The following is an 18,130-nucleotide window of genomic DNA, read 5'->3' on the forward strand; positions in this document are numbered from 1 at the left end:
GAATAGAGATGGGAGGAAACAGAACAATACAACAACAAAGATACAGGCAGGAGATGGTCTTCTTGGAATTTCAATACTGATTTCAAATTTTGAATGTAATTGAAAGAGAGTTGAAAATGAGAGAAGAGATTGAAAGAGAAAGGAACAAAATTTGGACTAAAACGTTGGAAGTCTTGAGTTGGAGAAAGAGCAGGATTTCTTTAGCTTTTTTGAGTGTTTCTTTCATCTCCACAATTGTCATTAGGAGCTCTGCTCATCACAAACTTTACTTAACATTGGCATCCTGATACCATTCTAGCTGAATCTGATATCTGGACCTTCTGTCAGGCATTTCATGAGTTTTGATCTGAGTGTCATGATTTTCTCTGAGTACAAACTAGAGCTGACTGTATGCAGGTCTGAAGAGTCATCCTCAATAGGAGTTTTGGTGAGGGCAGTTGCAGGTTTTCCTTCTGGGTTCCCTCTTATGGCAGATAGAGGTTTTATTATTGCTCTTCCATCTCAGCTCTCCCCACCATCCCTGCTGGTCACCTTCCCCATGCAGGGTCAGACCAGCCTGCTGCCACAGGACACAGGAAAGTTCTGGAGGAAAAAAGCTAGGTAGAGACAGAGCAACTTCTGTTTGACTTCCCTGAACTGCATTCAAATACCTGAGGAGATCTTAGAGGTTCTTCTGGAGGACAGATTCATTCCTGAAATGCTTTGCAAAACAACTCTGATGCAATCACTGTAAAGGATATTTCTTAACTTTTTGGCATTCAGGATCAGGAGTTGGCCCTGAGGTTAAGATTTACTGTAGGAAATGAAACATTTCCATTGTTGAGGAAATCTTTGTAGAGACTGAAAAAATGAAAAAAGAATAAATAAAACACTCTTAGTAACCTAGGTCACAGGAATTCTACTGGAAAGGGTCTTCTCATCAAGGGCTATGTAAAAGGACTCGGCTATTTCACTCAAGATTCATTTGAAAAGTTGTGAGTTTAATTCACTAATGCCTGGTTTCATGTGATTCTAAAACATCAGTGCAAATTGTTGTTGAAACCCTAGAATCATGCAGATCTCTATATGACTAAATCAATCTGCATTTTTTTGGAAGTTTAAGGGTATTCTAAGTGCTGGCAAAGCATTATGAATCCTCTTGAATATCTTGCATTTGGAAAAAATCTTGAACCAGCATAAATTTTGAGTGATTTCAAGGTTAGTCCAAATGTTCTGAGAGTTTGATTTGTTTGCTTGTAAGACTGAAGTTACTCAGGCTACCTCAGGGCTTATGTTGGACTAAATTAAAGTAAGGATTGAGGTTAAGTCTCTGTATTGCAGTTCCTTTAGGAGCTTTGGACAGCACAGTCTCAATGTCTTAACTGGAGCTTCTAATCCCTGCTGCAGTATATGAGTTATAATAAAACCCCTAGCCTCCAGCTTCCTACTTTTTTAAAATGTATGCAGTGAAAATTTGATTCCTAATCTGAGTTATTTCCTATCAATTTAGGAGAGAAAAATGGTGAACAAGAAGGTGCATTTTCTTTCTCTTCAGACATTGATTATGTTTACATGTTCATCTCTATTTCTTCTGATTTGAAAGTTTTCAAAGAAGCTTTCAATTCCTTACCCTAACCTCAGTAGTAAGGTAGAAAAAAGTCTCTGCTTTACAGAGCTTACAGTTTAGTAAGTCACTAGATGAACTTCCGTGTGAGTATTCCTGAGCACAGCATACGTCAGTGATGTCAGAAGGCAATCTCTGGAAATAAGAAACGTATTAATAGTAACAGATGAACAGACAACTGTTTGCTCTATCTTTTCCTGATATTTTGCATGCTACAGCTTGTGATGAAAGCAGCAATAATTTGCATCTCTAGGTTTGCTTATTGCTTCCAAACAAGTAGCCTATTATTTATTTCTTTGTTTATTGGTTTATTTACTGTGTGATGATTAAGCTTTTCATATGCTAAATAAAACAACTGGCAGCCTTACATTGGGGCATCTTAAGATTTCCACAGACAGGGCATTTGCCTTCAAAATCAAATCCACTTTAAACTGTTGCTTGCTATAAAATTGCAAGAGTATATTCAAGCAAACAGCATGACACTTTCATTTTTTCCCACAGTTTCTGGCCTCAAGAGACCAGTCACTCCTTTTTCTTGCTTCCATGCCCTATGGCCTATCATAGAGCAAGGACAGCAGAGGTAATGTGGTTTCAGGGTATTAATATTGGAGAGAACACCACCTTAATTCCATATTGGACATAAGGAGCCTGATTTTCATAAAATGCCTTCCAGTGTAAGTTGTGGTTAGCGTTGTCTAACGCAGCTGAGCTGTTCTTCTCTGTGAGGTAAACAGTTCCCAGATTTGCTCTGAATTTCAATCCAGAAGATAGAGCTTCGTGCTTTTGTGTTTCTACTACCCCATTCAGACGAAGCATTTCCTATCATGCGGAATGGAAATCTTATGAGATTCTCAAGACCCCTCTTACGGACAGTGGCTTCACTGCGATCCAATGGAAGTGAGCCAACAGGCTCTAAAGCAAGCTTTATTGGAATTGAGTGATCTCAGCAAATTCTATTCATATCTCTGAATACTAAGTGGATATGTCTTCACAAGGACCCAGGTTTCTTTTGTGGCTTCTGGCAGTTCAGCTTGTAAAAATATGCATGGTTCTCTGGCAGCTGAACGGATAAAGGAAAGGCAATTTGCATATCCTCATTGAATACAAAGACTAGCATTCATTTACAGTACTAAACAGTATAAATGTAGGTAATGAATGCAGATGAAAACTTAAAAAAGAATAAGAAAAAAGACAAAATTAATTGGTAAATTATAATTACAAAGTTTTTTTATGACACAGTAGCCAGCCAGGGGTCTCATTAGGTTTTCTGTATTTAATAGTATTGTCTTTCATCCACACTGGGGTAAAAACAACAACTGGAGCCAGTTTTTCTCAGACCTGCTATGTTGTCATGAAACTTGTACGCACAAGCACAGCTTCTACAGCAAGTGTTTGCAGAGAGCGAAAGGCAGGTCTGGGCCTGCAGTGTGGGCTGCAGTCTCCTGTGCAATGGCGTGATTGGATAAGTCTTCTCATTTATTTGTTGTTCTGTTCCTGTTTTCTTGTTTACCTTCATTTCATTTTTGTTTTCAGTTGACATGTGGTCAGTAGGGTGCATCATGGGAGAAATGATTAAAGGTGCTGTGTTGTTTCCTGGCACTGATCGTATCCTTCCTAGCAGCCGTTTAGGCCTCAGTAGGTGCTTCCTACCCTTTCCCCTCCAGCCCCTTCATACCAGACTAATGCTGATGTATTTGTACAGTATTTAAAAATCTTGAGACCCATTGCAAAATCTCTGCGAGCCAAAATGTCAATAAAACATTACTGCCTCTCGATAAAAGCCTTACACTGAAAACACAGTGAATATAGCATAAGGAAATAGAACACAATGTCCTATGTGGCTCATCAGAATCACCCTCTGCTGATAGCAGCCAGTGACCACTTGTTTTTAGTTCTGTTGTGCTATAAATGTCTGTTTATTATGATTTTATTTTGCTTCAAAAATGACTATTCATATGTTCAGATTGTAACATGTGGTAGGTCTGAGTTAATATATTCTCAGAATGATGTGTGAGAAGTTCTGCAGTTTAGGGAGAAGGTACAGTACCTCAGGCATTACCTTTGAAAATGCAATGTTTTGTCTGCAAGCGGTATTGAAGTAGGAAAGTAGGAAAAGACATCAGTTTGGGGACTTGCCCTTCCTCCCATCACTAAATTATCACTTAACATTGTGGCCATTTGATGAATCATATGACTAGGAAATTCCTTGGAAACTGTTGTAACGGACTTCAATCTGTTACGCCTCTATTTCAGTATACGTAGGTATTATATGAAAGCAGAACATATTTTCAGCATTGACAAAATGCGATTTATATGTAAATTCATTAAATCGGTCAGCGTGAGGTCCAAGCAGACTAGGTGTGTGTGTGTGTATATATATATATATATATATGTGTGTGTGTGTGTGTATTTAATAACTGCTCATTTTGCACCCATGGCTAAGGCAGTCATCTTTTTTATTTGATTTTTAAAAAATCTTTGGTATTTTTTTATTATTTTTCAGATTGTGAAAGTGATTTCTTATTGTGCAGAGCGGCAACTGAGCTTTGGGCACACCAGGTCTAACTCCAGTGACTTATGCTCTTATAAAACAAATGAGAAGCATAGATCACCTGTTTCCAAGTTTTGCTTCTAATTTAAACCCTGTGCTTAGATAAATGACAGAGGAGTTCCAGGAGGGTTTCATTTTTTATGTAACTTTCTCTGCATGTATGTGTGTGTGTGTGTTCATTTTGTGTTACATACTTACTAATTAAATTTTCACTTCCCTTTTGGCCTTACTCACACTGACACTTTAAGAGGTTTAATATTTTGATTAAAAGATACAAAAAAAATAATATCTGAACAGCAGTAAGTGAAAGCAAGCAATGTTATCATTAATATTTATTTTCACAATCTTGTTTTAAGATACTCATACTTCGGTTTTGCCTGAAATGTTGGATGATAATGTGCCTACTGAAGTGAATGCTAAAATTCCCATGAGTTTTCACAGGATCAGGAGCACATCTCATCTGCATATGTGAAAGTAAACCTTTCGCTTCTATGTGTTCATGTAACTCATTAGCACCTATTTGTGCTCCCTGAAGATTTGGCCTAGGCTATATTTATGTTTTCTGTGAATATGGAATGATAAAGTGTGGGAGTTGGTGTAGTTCAGTGCTGTAGTCAGAACTGTTTTTAGGTCAGTGTTTAGTTTTCTAGGTTTTTATTTTAAAAAATCCCTGAATAAGTACAAAACTAGTAGAACATTTCCTGTATAGTGTTTTAAAAAATGATTTCCTTTGCACAGCTGCATGCTTACTAAAAGGAGATCACCCAAAGCCTCTATAATTAAACCATTACATTCCATTTATTGTTGCAGAAACCCCTTGGAAATCAGCATTAGCAGCTGCTGATTTGTTTGGGATTGTTCTGTAATTGAGTTCATGTTCTTCATTTATATTTATAATACATTGCTAAAATTGTACGGCGGTGCATGTACTCTTTTCTCTGCTTTTCTCCTGCTGCTCCATTAGTCTCTATTCAGTGGCATAAAGAACAGTGCAGTTGTTCTCTTTCAGACATCTGAGCGCCCCTCCCCAGAGCAGCCGAATCGGCCCCTCGCACAGCTCTCCCGAGGGTGCTGAGGACTGACTGCAGCGTGCTGGGCAGCCCCTGGGAGGGCTGCAGCGCTTCTCGCTCCTGGGCGCGTCTGGGGAATCAAAACCAGTCGGAAGCATGCAAGCTCAGGCCCGGAGTGCTGAGCTCGATGACCTCGTGGCAAAGTGTTCCTTAAATCTTTGTAGAAAATCCTAGGGCTTTTTGTGAAAAGGATGCTCGTGAGTATTTCTTCTTAGGCTGCGTGATGGAGTTCTACGGTGGTATCATTCCATCGGCAGGGACTGTGAGCCGGAAGAGCTCAGGGGCTGCGTACTTGAGTATGTGCTTAAGTGTAGAAGAAGCAAGAGTAATTAGAAACTGTTTTAAAAAAGAAAGCTTCCTCTACTGTGTAAGATGGAAGTAAAATTGGTTAAGACTTCTAGGAGACCAGAATTTGTTATCAGTGTTATTTTTCTTCACAGACAGCTTTGTTTCACAGCCACACTTCAATTCAAAGAGTATTTAATACAATTTGTGTCCATTTTTCATGCATGAATACCTGTGAAAAGTATTTCTGAAACTAAAAGTTTAACTATTTGTGAGAAATGAATTGTCACTCATACATTTGATTGCATAATTAACTGTTAGCTGTTTTCAAGGTGTTTGTCTCAGGGGTATATATCATTTAATATTATTTCTATTTCCAGAACTAGATAGTCCATAGAGCTAATTGAAACAACTTCTTTCATAAAATGTAAGAGTCTGAAAATTTGCAAGCAGAAAAATATGAAATGTATTTGAGTAAGTGTGGAGTTGAGTGCTTGGCTAAGGTACAGCTCTGTTTCATTTGAACGCTTGGGTGGAGCTGAGAGCAGAATTTGGCTATTACTGTTTTCTAAGCTCCAGTTCTGAGTGTGTACCTTGCAGTGTCAAAACTCCCTTGGGTTCTTATTGATCCACAGAATTTTAATATTTCTCTACTATTTTGAATATATGGATATGATGCAGTTAAATTTTAACTAAAACATTTTTATGTTATGTGAGGTTTTTTAGAAAAGAATACTGACAACAACAGTGCTGTTTACAGAGAAACTATTGTAATGAAGCCTGGATCAAGCTTTTACCTCAAGCAAGGAGAAAAAGGCAATGTTTGTTGTGTTGCCTCAGGAGTGATTTGGAAAGCTAATTCTACCTGTGAGTTGACTCACATGTTTTTCTCAAAATTATACAAGGGAGACAATGATTTTTCTCTCACCACAACAGAGCTAATCTGAACAAGGAATTAAGAAGATACCTTACTCCTCCGAATTTCTTTGGTGAGTTGTGAAAGCAAAAGTTCCACGCAGATACTTTCTTGAACTGCAGAAAGCATTTTGGGCAGATAAAGAAAGTGTACCTTTATAAATGCTATAGGTGGGGATTCTTAGAGGGAAATAAGCATATATTCAGTAGAGAGATATAAGGCAGTGTGGTGTAAGGTTCTGTCAGCATAAATCAGAGATGGCCATGAAAGCTATCATTTATAGAGCCATATCCTACAATGACAATCATATTTCACATGTGCCGCAGAGAGTTGGGTTTGGGTTTTTCTTACACGGTGTTAACATTAAATTTAGAAGATATTTAAATAATGCTGATTTTTCTATGCCTCTTTCTAAGCTAGGTATATGATCACCATACATTCAGCTGTAAATGTTACAAGGGCAGTGTATCACACATGTTATAACAACCTATACATGGCCTAGAGTAGTATCTGTAGGTACTGCAATGATGATGAAAACTCTGTGAAGTTTCAAAATGATGATGCTTCTCTGAGGGCAAGGTTGTAACCCTATACCATGATGTCCAGACTATTCACTAAGTATTGATTTGTTTACAACTATGCAAGCAGAGTTATCCTGTGCACTGAATGAAGTGCTAGGTAAAAAAAACTGTAGTTGAACATGTTAGAAAAGGTGTCATCATAAATATGCATCAGAACAGTTAATTAAAACTACAAAACCAATACTACCATCTCCCCTACTTTGCAGATGACCACTGGTAATTTTTAAGTCCTTCTATGTGATTACTTCATGTGATTTTATTATCATATGCTCTATTATAGCAAGTAAATAGCAACTATTATTGTTAAATTTATGAAATACTTCTTATCAAGGTCTCATTTGTTACAAATGTCATCCTGTTACTTACACATCTCTTCTCAAAGTGTTCACCTTGGGATAGGGAATCTTCTAGGCTTGGAGAAATGTACTGTTTTCTCTTTGTTTCATGTGTTTATTTTAAATTATGTTGATATTAGTTTGTAAATTACGGTAGTGTAGAAAAGCAAGGGTCTTCCACCAATACCTCTCCTAATGAAGTTGTCTTTAGTGTGTTTGTTTTTTGAACAGATTAATGGAAAATAATCTGATTATGAAAATGTGGCGTGCTGTCAACTTTACAGTCAGTGGTACAGTTTGGTGATGGGAACATGGAACTGCCACAGTAATTATTTTAATTTTGACAAGTTAAGAGCATCTGAAAATTATACGCTAAGCAATGCAGTGAGTTTTCTTTGATGGAACCTTCACAGTTCAGGAGAAAACTGTCAGAAAGGTGGTTCCATTACGATTTGAGACTGTAATAAGATTAACTCTTGTCTGCTCTGAAGGAAGAGAATGCTCCGTGTACATCTCTCTTCCATTGTGCCCATGTTAGAAAAGCAAGATTTGATACACCACAGTTCAGCCATCTCCAAAGGAAGCATTTAGCCAGAAAGAGCACATCCTGCTTCAGTACATTTCTTGGAGGGTTTTTTTGTATCATAAAACTGGTGTAGGTATGCTGCTTAACAGGTGAAGAAAGTGGTTGCTAGTACACTGTACAGGGAAGGGTGCTTCCACACCACCACCGCCAGCAAACACAACTCCCAAAGCTCGTGCAACAACAGCATTTTGGCAGAGCAGCATGTGTTTTCCAGATCACAGTCCACAAATACTACTTGAGGTGGATTTCAAAAAGAGACCTTTTTTTTTTTTTTTTTAATTGCAGTCACGCTTTGTAATAGCATGGAAGGGGAATGATTGGTCTTGATGACTGGCTGACCATTAGATTTGCAACAGGAGATTTTTTTTCTCCTTTTTACAGGAAAAGAAACATAATGATAGTAATGTATTGCTATTTAAACAGCTTAATCAGGTTAAACAGCTGTGCATTCAGAGGTTTCTGATGATTATGGGTGAATGAACAGTCTTAACTGTACACGCATTGTGGTATGTTATTTGTATTACAGTAGAACTAGAACAGTCTACTGTAAACAATATCTCCTTATACAAAGCTTTACAGTTAAACATAATAAAATACAGTTCCTGATTCAAAATATCTGTGATCTGAATAGACAAAAGAGGAGAATTACTACCATTGTATGGCTAGCTAGCTTAAGCACAAAGACACTTAATTTTTAGTCTGATTTTTGTTTTTTAATCATGAGCTGTTTCTCTTATCAAAAACAGTCTTTGTGCAATTGTAGAAGAATTTTTAAGTATCTGCTAACTAAAAACATGAAGTACTGCAAGTTTTCCCTTATAGTCAAGATCCATTTCCTCATTTTTTTGTGTATTTGCAGTGATTCAAATGATATCTGCAATCTGACTAAAGGAGTAAGAGGTGGTCCTTAGTTCACACTCGTGAAATACTAATCACAAATAGCATCAAAAATCATGTTAAACATTCAACCTCTACTTGTAAACTGCATGACTTTAGATGACTTGACTGTTAAATCTGATTTTTTTTCTATATAAATATTTTGTTGGGCATTTAACATGCTATCGCTACCATTAGAAGGTTTTGTGCGTTTGTTTTAGGAAAATGCATATCTTAATCTGTAGTTTGATTATGATTATTTTCCAAGTAAATAACCAAGCATTTAGAAAGAAAAGGAGGAAAAGTCCTTTATAGACTATTACACTACAAAGGAAAGAAGTCTGGAAACGTTAAACAAGCTGAGGCCTCACCCAAGAGAGCAATCGTCACTCAAAATAGATAAATTTTAGAACTATATTTTCTTAAAGACATTTCTTTGCTTTAACTTTATATGGCCATGTTAATTTTAGGAAAAATGCCACAGAGTTAGTGCCACTAACAAAATAATACAACTGGGTTACATCCTTTTTTTCCTTTTGAAGTCTTACAGAAATGTTTTCCTTACCTTTTTCCTTTTGGGTAAAGGACAGAGAGAGGAATAACTGAGGTGATTCAGATAGCTTTTAAGTAGACATCTCAACATCTTCCGAAGTTTTGGTTTGCAATTCTTTCCAACTTCCAGGCTTTCCAGTATTTATTTAGCTTAAGGCAGAGGGGATGTTTTCTATTGCTAGAAGTTTTTCTTCTTTAAGTATTTTCACTCAAATACAAGTTAATCTTTTCTGGGAAATTTCTGATTATGTCGGTTATAGCAGCGTAGCCTGGTACTACAGTGTTTTCAGTTGGTGTGTGACACACAGGCACAATCACCCACTGGCTGATGTAGTCTGTCTTAGTTTTTAATTCGCTTTGTGGACATTAGAACTGCTTTATATTAAAGCTTGTATTCTGCAAAATTGATGAAGTTAATTTTGACCAGCTAGAGAAAACTTTCTCTTTGCTCCAGTAAGTAGACGTGAGAATTTTTTCAGAGCTAGGTTTCTTGTTCTTATACCATGGCAGAATGTGATCTCTCATCATCACGTTCACCATAGATGCATTAGAACCAGTAACTGTGTCCAGCATAACAGTGAAATGGAGCCTGACCGGTATTCAACAAGAATGTTATTGCATGTTTGCATATATGGGACCTCAGAGTATTCTCATGTGCTAGTAAGGTCAAAATAAGTGGACAAACAGTACTAGAAAGAAAATGCAAGCGTTCATCTGACAGAAAAATTGTGTGTCTGCACCTGCCCTGGCTGAAACAGGGTACAGTTTTGCTATTACAAAATTAAGGACAGGCCCTCAGTCCCCAATTGTGTCAATTTTTTAAATATAAAAAAGCAAATAAACAAATGTTATTTTAGGGTCTTTGGCAGTATTTGAACAACATTAGTCAGAAGTAATGTGGAAATGAAGAGCAATTACCCATACGGATCACTCGGTCGGTTACATAAACAAAGAAAAACAACTCATGAAGTTGTGACAAAAACTTAGGCATGAGCTGGGGCTGCAAGCTCAAACTCTGCCCACGTGCAGGTCAAGGCTAGTTAAAGAGTGGAGACGGTAGCTCTGCCAGCTTTCCGGGCTTCAGCTGTCTTCTCTGCGCTGATGACTCCTGAAGCTTTTTCCAACTCTTACAATGTTCGTCACGTGCGGTAGCCTGCTTGTCTCTTACTGAGTGCCTTTCTGGCAGCTTCGGTGGAACGTGCGCAGGAGATGCAGGCCCGTTGTCAGAGGAGTCTCTCCTTCTCCCACTCCCTGTCACTGTCAACACTGGTTCCCATCACGTAGGCCTTGTTTTGGCATGATGTTTTACCCTGGTCCCTTTCCACACACCTCCAGACCATCTTGCTACATTTTCCCTCTCAACATATCCAAGGGCCACTGCATTCTTTTATTCCTAAAGGCATCTCTCTCTTTCAAACCCTCAGTAAGAGCTTGAGAGACTGCTAAGCTGCTTTGCAGAGACACTGACCTCCTTGGGCTTCTGTGTGTTACCAGTACAGACGTAAGTTTTTGGCATCCGCTTTGAAGCAGCTCATGTATTTGCCCTTCCCTTTTTTATCAAATGGCCCTCATTCAGACTGCTCAGTTACTGCCCCCCGCTGTGGTTTCATGGCTTGGCTTTCTCACCCATTTACATGACACAACTGGCAAAAGCACCCCCATTTCTGTGTCTCTAATTCTCTGCAAAGAATTTACACAGTCCCTCAGAATTCACACAGTCGCTTGGAAAGGTCTGCTTCTGAAATAGGCAAGCCAGTGTAAAATACAGATTTTAATTTTAAATGTTGAAGCATTATTTTCTATTAAAATACTTTCTGAAATATTTGGCCTACTTTTTGAGCATGTATAGCCTTTACTGACATTTCTCTTGATATAGTTCTTCAGTTTTCTGTTAAGGAAAAGCTATTTTCCATGGGCAGTACAGGATATATTTGGCTTACAGAGTAGAGCTTATGTTTCACACAAATCTTTTATTCAGTTTAAAAAATCAAAGTTATTCAGAAATTCTTTACGGACCACCATTGTTTTTACCAACTTTTTCCTTTGAAATGAAAACAATTCAAAATATTGTTTCAGGAATTTTCAAAACTTGTTTAAATCATTCAGTTTTCATTCCTTTAAGTATTTTTATTATTAAAGCTGCAATTCCTAGAGGAATGTTCTGATTTTGGTCAAATAAAAAATTTCAGGTGACCCCAAGGTAAGTCTCTTTTGAACTTTCAAGTTACGTGAAAATATTCAATTTCCATTCTTCACAATTAGAACTTTTTTTGAAGTTCTGAAACTGCTACCACAGCAAAAATCTGATTTTTGCCCAGTTTCATTAATCTGTTTTTTGTTATCTTCCTTCTGTCCTGATTTCTGTCCTAAATCTTGAGAAACTGGCTTTTGTATTTGGGAAACTCCTGCACAGATAAGACACTCATGGCAGTAATAATAATAAGAAGAAAAAAGCCATTTTATGTGCTGAAATGCTCTGAATGTTTGTCTTTTTCTAACTTGTCATTTGCGTTACATTCTTATGAAATGCTATTCACTGTGTTTCTTAGTATATATGTACCCATGGCTGTGTGTGCTTTTTTTTTTTTTTTTTTTTTTTTTTTTTTTTTTTTAGTGTTGTCTTCAGACTTGTAGCATTGTGAATTAGGGAGTGTAAGCGATGATACTGATTTTGTGGTTATTTGCTTAATCTAATCTTTTCTTTTTATTGGTACAGTAAGGCTTGTTCTGAATATGGCTGGAAGACCTACATATCATCTGTCAGATATGTAATTGTTATCTCAAGGAAAGCTAGAAAAGAACAGCTCAGTACAAATTGCCTGTAATACAATCTCTTTTTAAGCGTGAAAGCCTGTTTTTTGTTTGTCAGTCACAGTTTTGCAATATAGCCATATTTGCAGATTAACAGAAATATCTGTCTATGCCTGAGGCATCATTTGCCTATTGAAAATGAGTCACAGGAAATGATGGATACATAAGGAAATGCAGTGCATGCTTACAAAGATTTTCACGAATAGCTTGTGGTAGGTTGTTGATTTTGTTGTTTTAGGAGAATTAGCACCAATTAGTTATTGACGAGATTAAAGATACAAGCATAAAGCAGGTGACTTAAAGGTGATAACTATCCCATGTAGAACTCTTTTCTCATCATTTTAGCTTGCTAAATCTCACTTTAAATAGACTGAACAGACAAGACTTATGAACACATCATTCTGCTTTGCTATGCCCATATAGCCTAGATGACATAGAGGGAATTACAGGGTTGTGAAGGAAGGCAGCACAAGCCATTGGACTACAAACTGAAATAAAAATGATAACAACTGTCATTGACCCAGACAGAAAAGTTTATATTCTTTCATGTTGGTTGTTGCTACTGCTGGATTTATACAGTACTTGCAAGTAAGTCTAGAAATCAGAGAGGTTTTTTCCCTTTACAGCTTGTAGGACTTCGAGGCATAATGATGAACAAAGACAGTGACTGCCAAGATTTTAGAAAGGGAATCATACACCTCTGAGGATTCCTAGAAAACAGTCTAACAGAAATGTCGGGAAACTGCACTGGGTTTTGGATTTTTTTTTTCCTTAACTACTTACATTCAGATATTGACCAGTGGAATAAGGTTATAGAGCAGCTGGGAACACCCTGTCCAGAATTTATGAAGAAACTACAGCCAACAGTACGGAACTACGTTGAGAACAGACCCAAGTATGCTGGCCTCACTTTCCCCAAACTATTTCCAGACTCTCTCTTCCCAGCTGATTCAGAACACAACAAACTCAAAGGTATGTCTAACAAAAGGACATGGTTTACATATGACTACTACAGTGCAATGGAGGTTTTTCAGATTTTCTTCTGTCTAGTTGCTTCCTCATTTAATACCATTAGTTTCAGAGACCTCACTGTGATTGGTTAATGTTCAGACAATGAAACAAAAAATCAAAACTTTGAAAGAGATGTTTAGGGCTTGGGAAGATGCAAGGAGGTCACAGCTTTGATATTGGCAAAGCTAGAATCCCATCAGGCTTTTACTAGAGGCTATGTTCACTTTAATAAGAGAAAAATAAAAGAGGAAAAGAGTCATATTTTTAACGAGCAGATGTCCTTATGAAAATGACTGTGGGTACTCTTTTTATCAAGGTTAGATACAGTGGCTGCGAAGACCAAATGAGTCAACAGCCAATGACTGCATGGGTTTTATTAGGCTGAGAGTATGCCTTCAAAAGAGACTTTTGGAGAACCTGGTGCTTGGGCAGCCAAGGGAACATGTTATCACAGATTTCTGTGTCAAGCTTTTGTGGTGTTCATTGTGGTATGTGTGTCCCAGGAGGAACTGTGGTGTTCTGTAATTCTCTTTCTTAAACTTGTTGAAGCCCAAAGGAACACCAGAACTTCGATTTGAAGGTCTCAACACTCTAATGTTCTTAGTGGGAAAAAATAACAGATCAGGCAGATGCCTGCTGAATAGAAAATAGAAAGGTATCAACACCATCAGCCAAAATGGTCTTGATGTAGCTAGAGTTTAGTGTCTATCATGGATGGACCTGTTCTTTTGAAAAATGTTGTAGCTCAATTCTGATATGTGAAGCATAATTATAGTGAGACTAGATATACCGCTCTACAATATATACTATGACATGTATTGCAATGATTTTATCATATATTGAAGCTATGATTAACTTGAACAAGACACTGACCTTCAATTGGAAACAGTGATTAATGTGTGTGTGTTTAGTATAGAAAGGATTTCTAATCACAGCTCTGGAACCTCTACAAACTTACACTCTGTGTCAGTTTTGCACCACATGAGTAATTTGGATTGCCTATTAGGGTGACATGCAGTGTTTTCAATTGCTTGCAATTTGCATGTCATTGTATTACCCAGAATACACTTTCAGCTAGCAGCTGTTTCATAGCAAGGCTGCTGTCCGAGCTCTGGGAGCAAAGTGAAAGGTCTGAGCAAATACTTTTGGATACAAAACTAACTAATGGAATTTCATTGGATTTGGAACTAATGAATAGGAATGATAGTCAAACTGTGTTGTTATTCTTGGATACAGAAAGCACGCACATTTGAGCACACTGAATACCAGTTTTTAAGATACAGTCACAGAACAAGAAACTATATTAAAAAATCTGCTGTTCAATCATTACATGCTCCCTTCCTTCCTACTTTAATATTTTAATAAATAATGTTAACAATTTGCTTTGATGCTACTTTTACTTGCCTATGTCTGATATCTAATAATATTTTTGCAGTTAATACTATTTATCTTCTATCTGTTATTTTCTATCATGCTCACTATTGTGTGAGGCTGAATGAATTACTCCAGCCACAGAGGAGCTTAGATACTGCATTGGTAGTAATATTACAGATTTGTTTGTTTACATATATATATATATATATATATATATATATATGTATACACACACACACACACACATATATATATATTTTACCTGGGTTTAAATCCTACTGCATTTGTTACAAGCTCTTGACAGTAAAATATAATTCAGGTAATGAAAGGATCAGTTTGTCTGATTAGCACAATGGGTTATATTATCAGGTAGAATATATCAATGCTATATTTTAGAACTCAAAGTATATATAAGGCGGTGCATTTTTGTAGTGGCAGATAGTGTATCCCATTGATTTCAACTTCATAATGTGAGACAACCAGGAGATAGGCCGTTCTATGGCATATTTTACATGTGACTGAGTTAGAGATACACCAAAGAAAGAGTTCTACGCCATCGTGGCTGGTTTGCTTCCAGTACCTGACCCACATACCCTGGGTATGCCTGCATTTCAGCCTGCAAGGTAGAAGTTGCCAAGGAGTTTAGAAAGTAATCTCTCATCTTCTAGATGCTATATCATGAGGAATACTGTTACATTAGCCCTGTAGTCTGCTATACAGAGGTCTATTTTCAAAGACCTTTAAAATCTCTCTTGAACTGAGAGAATGCTTTATAGCATACTTGTTCAATGTTGCCTATAACATTCTCGATGATTTGACAGACCTCCAAAGTTTTATCCTTAGAGTTTGAGATGTTTTTCTAGGGGAGGCTAGATGTGTATCTTTCCATCCTAAATAGATCTTGGAGTGGAGCAGAGATCTGAAGCTCAGTTTAGCTGGGGTTGCTTGGGAGTGAGCAGTCAACAGCTGAGAAATCAGCATGCTTGGTACCCAAGGGGAACTCCTGTTCCTTGTTTAGGCAGCACATATGTTTTCTCTTACTGCCAATGTAAGTGACATAGTTGGCAGTGAGGAGGAGGACATTGTACTATGTGTTGATCCTAGACATGCTTGCTTCTAATGGGCTGCCCTAAGGAATGCCTCACTGGGAGCCAGGTGATAAATTTAAAAACAGTGAAAATATTATATATTGCAAAACCATTTGTTATGTTTTACATTTAAATAACCTAGATGTGACATTGGCTTCCACAGTTGTTTTTTTGAGGTTGGAACATACAGAAAAACTGGGTGATTTTCTAAGCCACCTTAAGAAGACCTGTAAGTTTGAGGTTTTGATTAAGAAGTGCAATGATTTTAGACTTCATTATGATAGCTTTTGTTTTCTGATTCTTAAGCATATCTTACTTGTGCGTGTTATTCATCCCTGTACGTACAATCTGCATACAACATGTAAAGTATCTTTGAAGCCTTTTGGGGGACTTAAAGTAGGCAACTGTGATGTTGCCTCCCTTTCCAATGAATCCAACATGAAATAATTACTGAAGAACACTTGCTATAACAAGCAGGGGCAGTAGTACATACAAACAAAGCCCAAGGAAAGGGAATAGACTACCTTTCCTTCTGATCTCTTAAAGGATTTGGTTAATTATTATTTTCTTACTCCTCCTCTGGAGGTAGTGATTTTCTGTACTAATACTGTGTTTTTCTGATTTCATTGCTCTAGCCAGCCAAGCCAGGGATCTTTTATCGAAGATGCTAGTCATTGATCCGGCCAAGCGAATATCAGTAGATGAAGCCTTGCAGCATCCATACATTAATGTCTGGTACGACCCAGCAGAAGTGGAGGCGGTAAGTGAGACATGACTCTTTAGACTGTAAAATGCAGATATGATTCATAGATTCCTACCGTTTACAGCAGCTGGATACCAAGTATGGCATAAGGAAACAACGTTATGATCATGGTGATCTTTGGATTCATGCAAAACTGGGTCTGTAGGGACATAAAGATGTATCTTTTTGTTAGCTTAACTGGCAATAGATGGAAAAAGCAGAAGCATTTTCAAGCACATTAAGCCATTATTTGCTCTCTTCTAGATGACATGCCAGTGACATGGAGAAAAGCTTTAGAATCCAGTAGCTTACCTGGTTTTCCACCTATGTAATGCAGTCTGACAAAAGATATTTTCTTTTTCTGTAAACCTGTCCTTGTGAAAAACAGCAAACGTAATTTCCCATGTTTATGTTGTAGAATATATGTGGAGAGGAAGAGAGTCAAACAAAACAATATAAAATCCTGACCTCTAGACTCAAGAATATCTTAGTAGAACATAAATTCTCCTTAAAATGAGGCAGGGACTAACATGTTTTCTGGACCGTGCTTCAGTGCTCCGTTTCACCTAGACTGTGTGTGAAAGGAAATGGATTTTTTTTCTTATCATCCTGTTATGCTTTGAGGACCTACGCATATACCCTGATGAGGCAAGGATTGGTTGATGATACCAGGAATTAATGCAATCTATATATAGGGGATATTGGACTAAATGATCTCCAAAGGTCCCTTCCAGCTGTTCAGTGAATCTGTGTTCTTCAGGGACATGGTGCAATATGTGTAGGTATATACATTTAGATGTTCTCCATAATAATAAAAAAAAAAAAAAAAAAGCCAATGTAATAGTGAAATTAAAAATTTGTTTTGGATGATTTTTCTCTTAGTGAAAGAGCATAACCTGCAGTTAGCCTGAAAAATGATCTTTGTCCAGTCACTCAGAGAATACTTTATTCCTTCCTATCCTTCTCTTCCCCCAGGGTAGGGAGAGAGAAAGGAAAACAGAAGCAGACCAGCCCTGAAAGATGAGAAATCTTATACTCTGTTTTATCTTTTCCTACTCTTCTGCATTTTAATTCTTATTCCACTCATGGCAGTGCTGAGTAAAGACCATTCCTGCTGACATGTGCTAAAAAGCTTAGAAGTCAAGACACACGTATCGTTAGTAGCTTGCTGGTGGTTTTTTCTCTCCCCCCCCCCTTTTTTTTTTACCATGGAATTAGTGCTGTGTGGTTTCAGGAACTTACAGTGACTGTAAGTAGTTCTTCTAAAGTACTGCATGTCAAGGTGGTTTGTGTTGTTTTTAGCTTCTCTTGACTAGTGCATCAAAAAAAAATGTGGACAAATTTTGGGAGTGGAAAAGTGTTTTGGGTCTTTTTAGGAAAGAAAGGCAGAAAAAATACAAGCATTAGGAATAAAATACTCGGTGTATGAAAATAGCTCAGTCTTTCAACAGGTTTAGAAATCTTACCTCACACAGTAGGAAGGTAAGGCCCTGAACTTTGCAAAATTAAATCACTACTATTTAGAGACGTGCTCCAATTCAACGTATGTTCTATTCTTAAAAGAGAAGCAAACTAAATGCACAAAAACCCATAAAATTTCAATTGCATAGGCTTTTTGGAGTATATGTTACTTAAGAGTACTTCATGGGGTTTGATTCTTCTGTCCAGAGAGCCTTTCATTTTTATGTCCTCTTTTGTTTCCTTTAAAAAAGCTTATTTATCAACCTGAAACGTAAACATATGATATGT

The 18,130-nt window shown here is 37.3% G+C and overlaps 1 protein-coding gene across 6 annotated transcripts in view; it reads left to right on the top strand.

Annotated features, from left to right (window-relative positions):
- Window positions 1-18,130, top strand: part of MAPK10 (mitogen-activated protein kinase 10) — a 91,771-nt gene that overhangs the window by 48,588 nt on the left and 25,053 nt on the right. For 2 of the 6 annotated variants that reach the window (XM_062575084.1, XM_062575085.1), the window contains 3 exons: window positions 3,137-3,208; window positions 12,956-13,138; window positions 16,275-16,399. In XM_062575084.1, coding sequence (XP_062431068.1) covers window positions 3,137-3,208; window positions 12,956-13,138; window positions 16,275-16,399 — 380 coding nt within the window. Of the gene's footprint in view, window positions 1-3,136; window positions 3,209-12,955; window positions 13,139-16,274; window positions 16,404-18,130 lie in introns of all 6 variants that reach the window. The other 4 variants (XM_062575081.1, XM_062575082.1, XM_062575083.1 and 1 more) reach the window with 3 other exon arrangements.

The sequence above is a fragment of the Rhea pennata genome, chromosome 4 (assembly GCF_028389875.1).
Source record: "Rhea pennata isolate bPtePen1 chromosome 4, bPtePen1.pri, whole genome shotgun sequence".
NCBI lineage: Eukaryota > Metazoa > Chordata > Aves > Rheiformes > Rheidae > Rhea > Rhea pennata.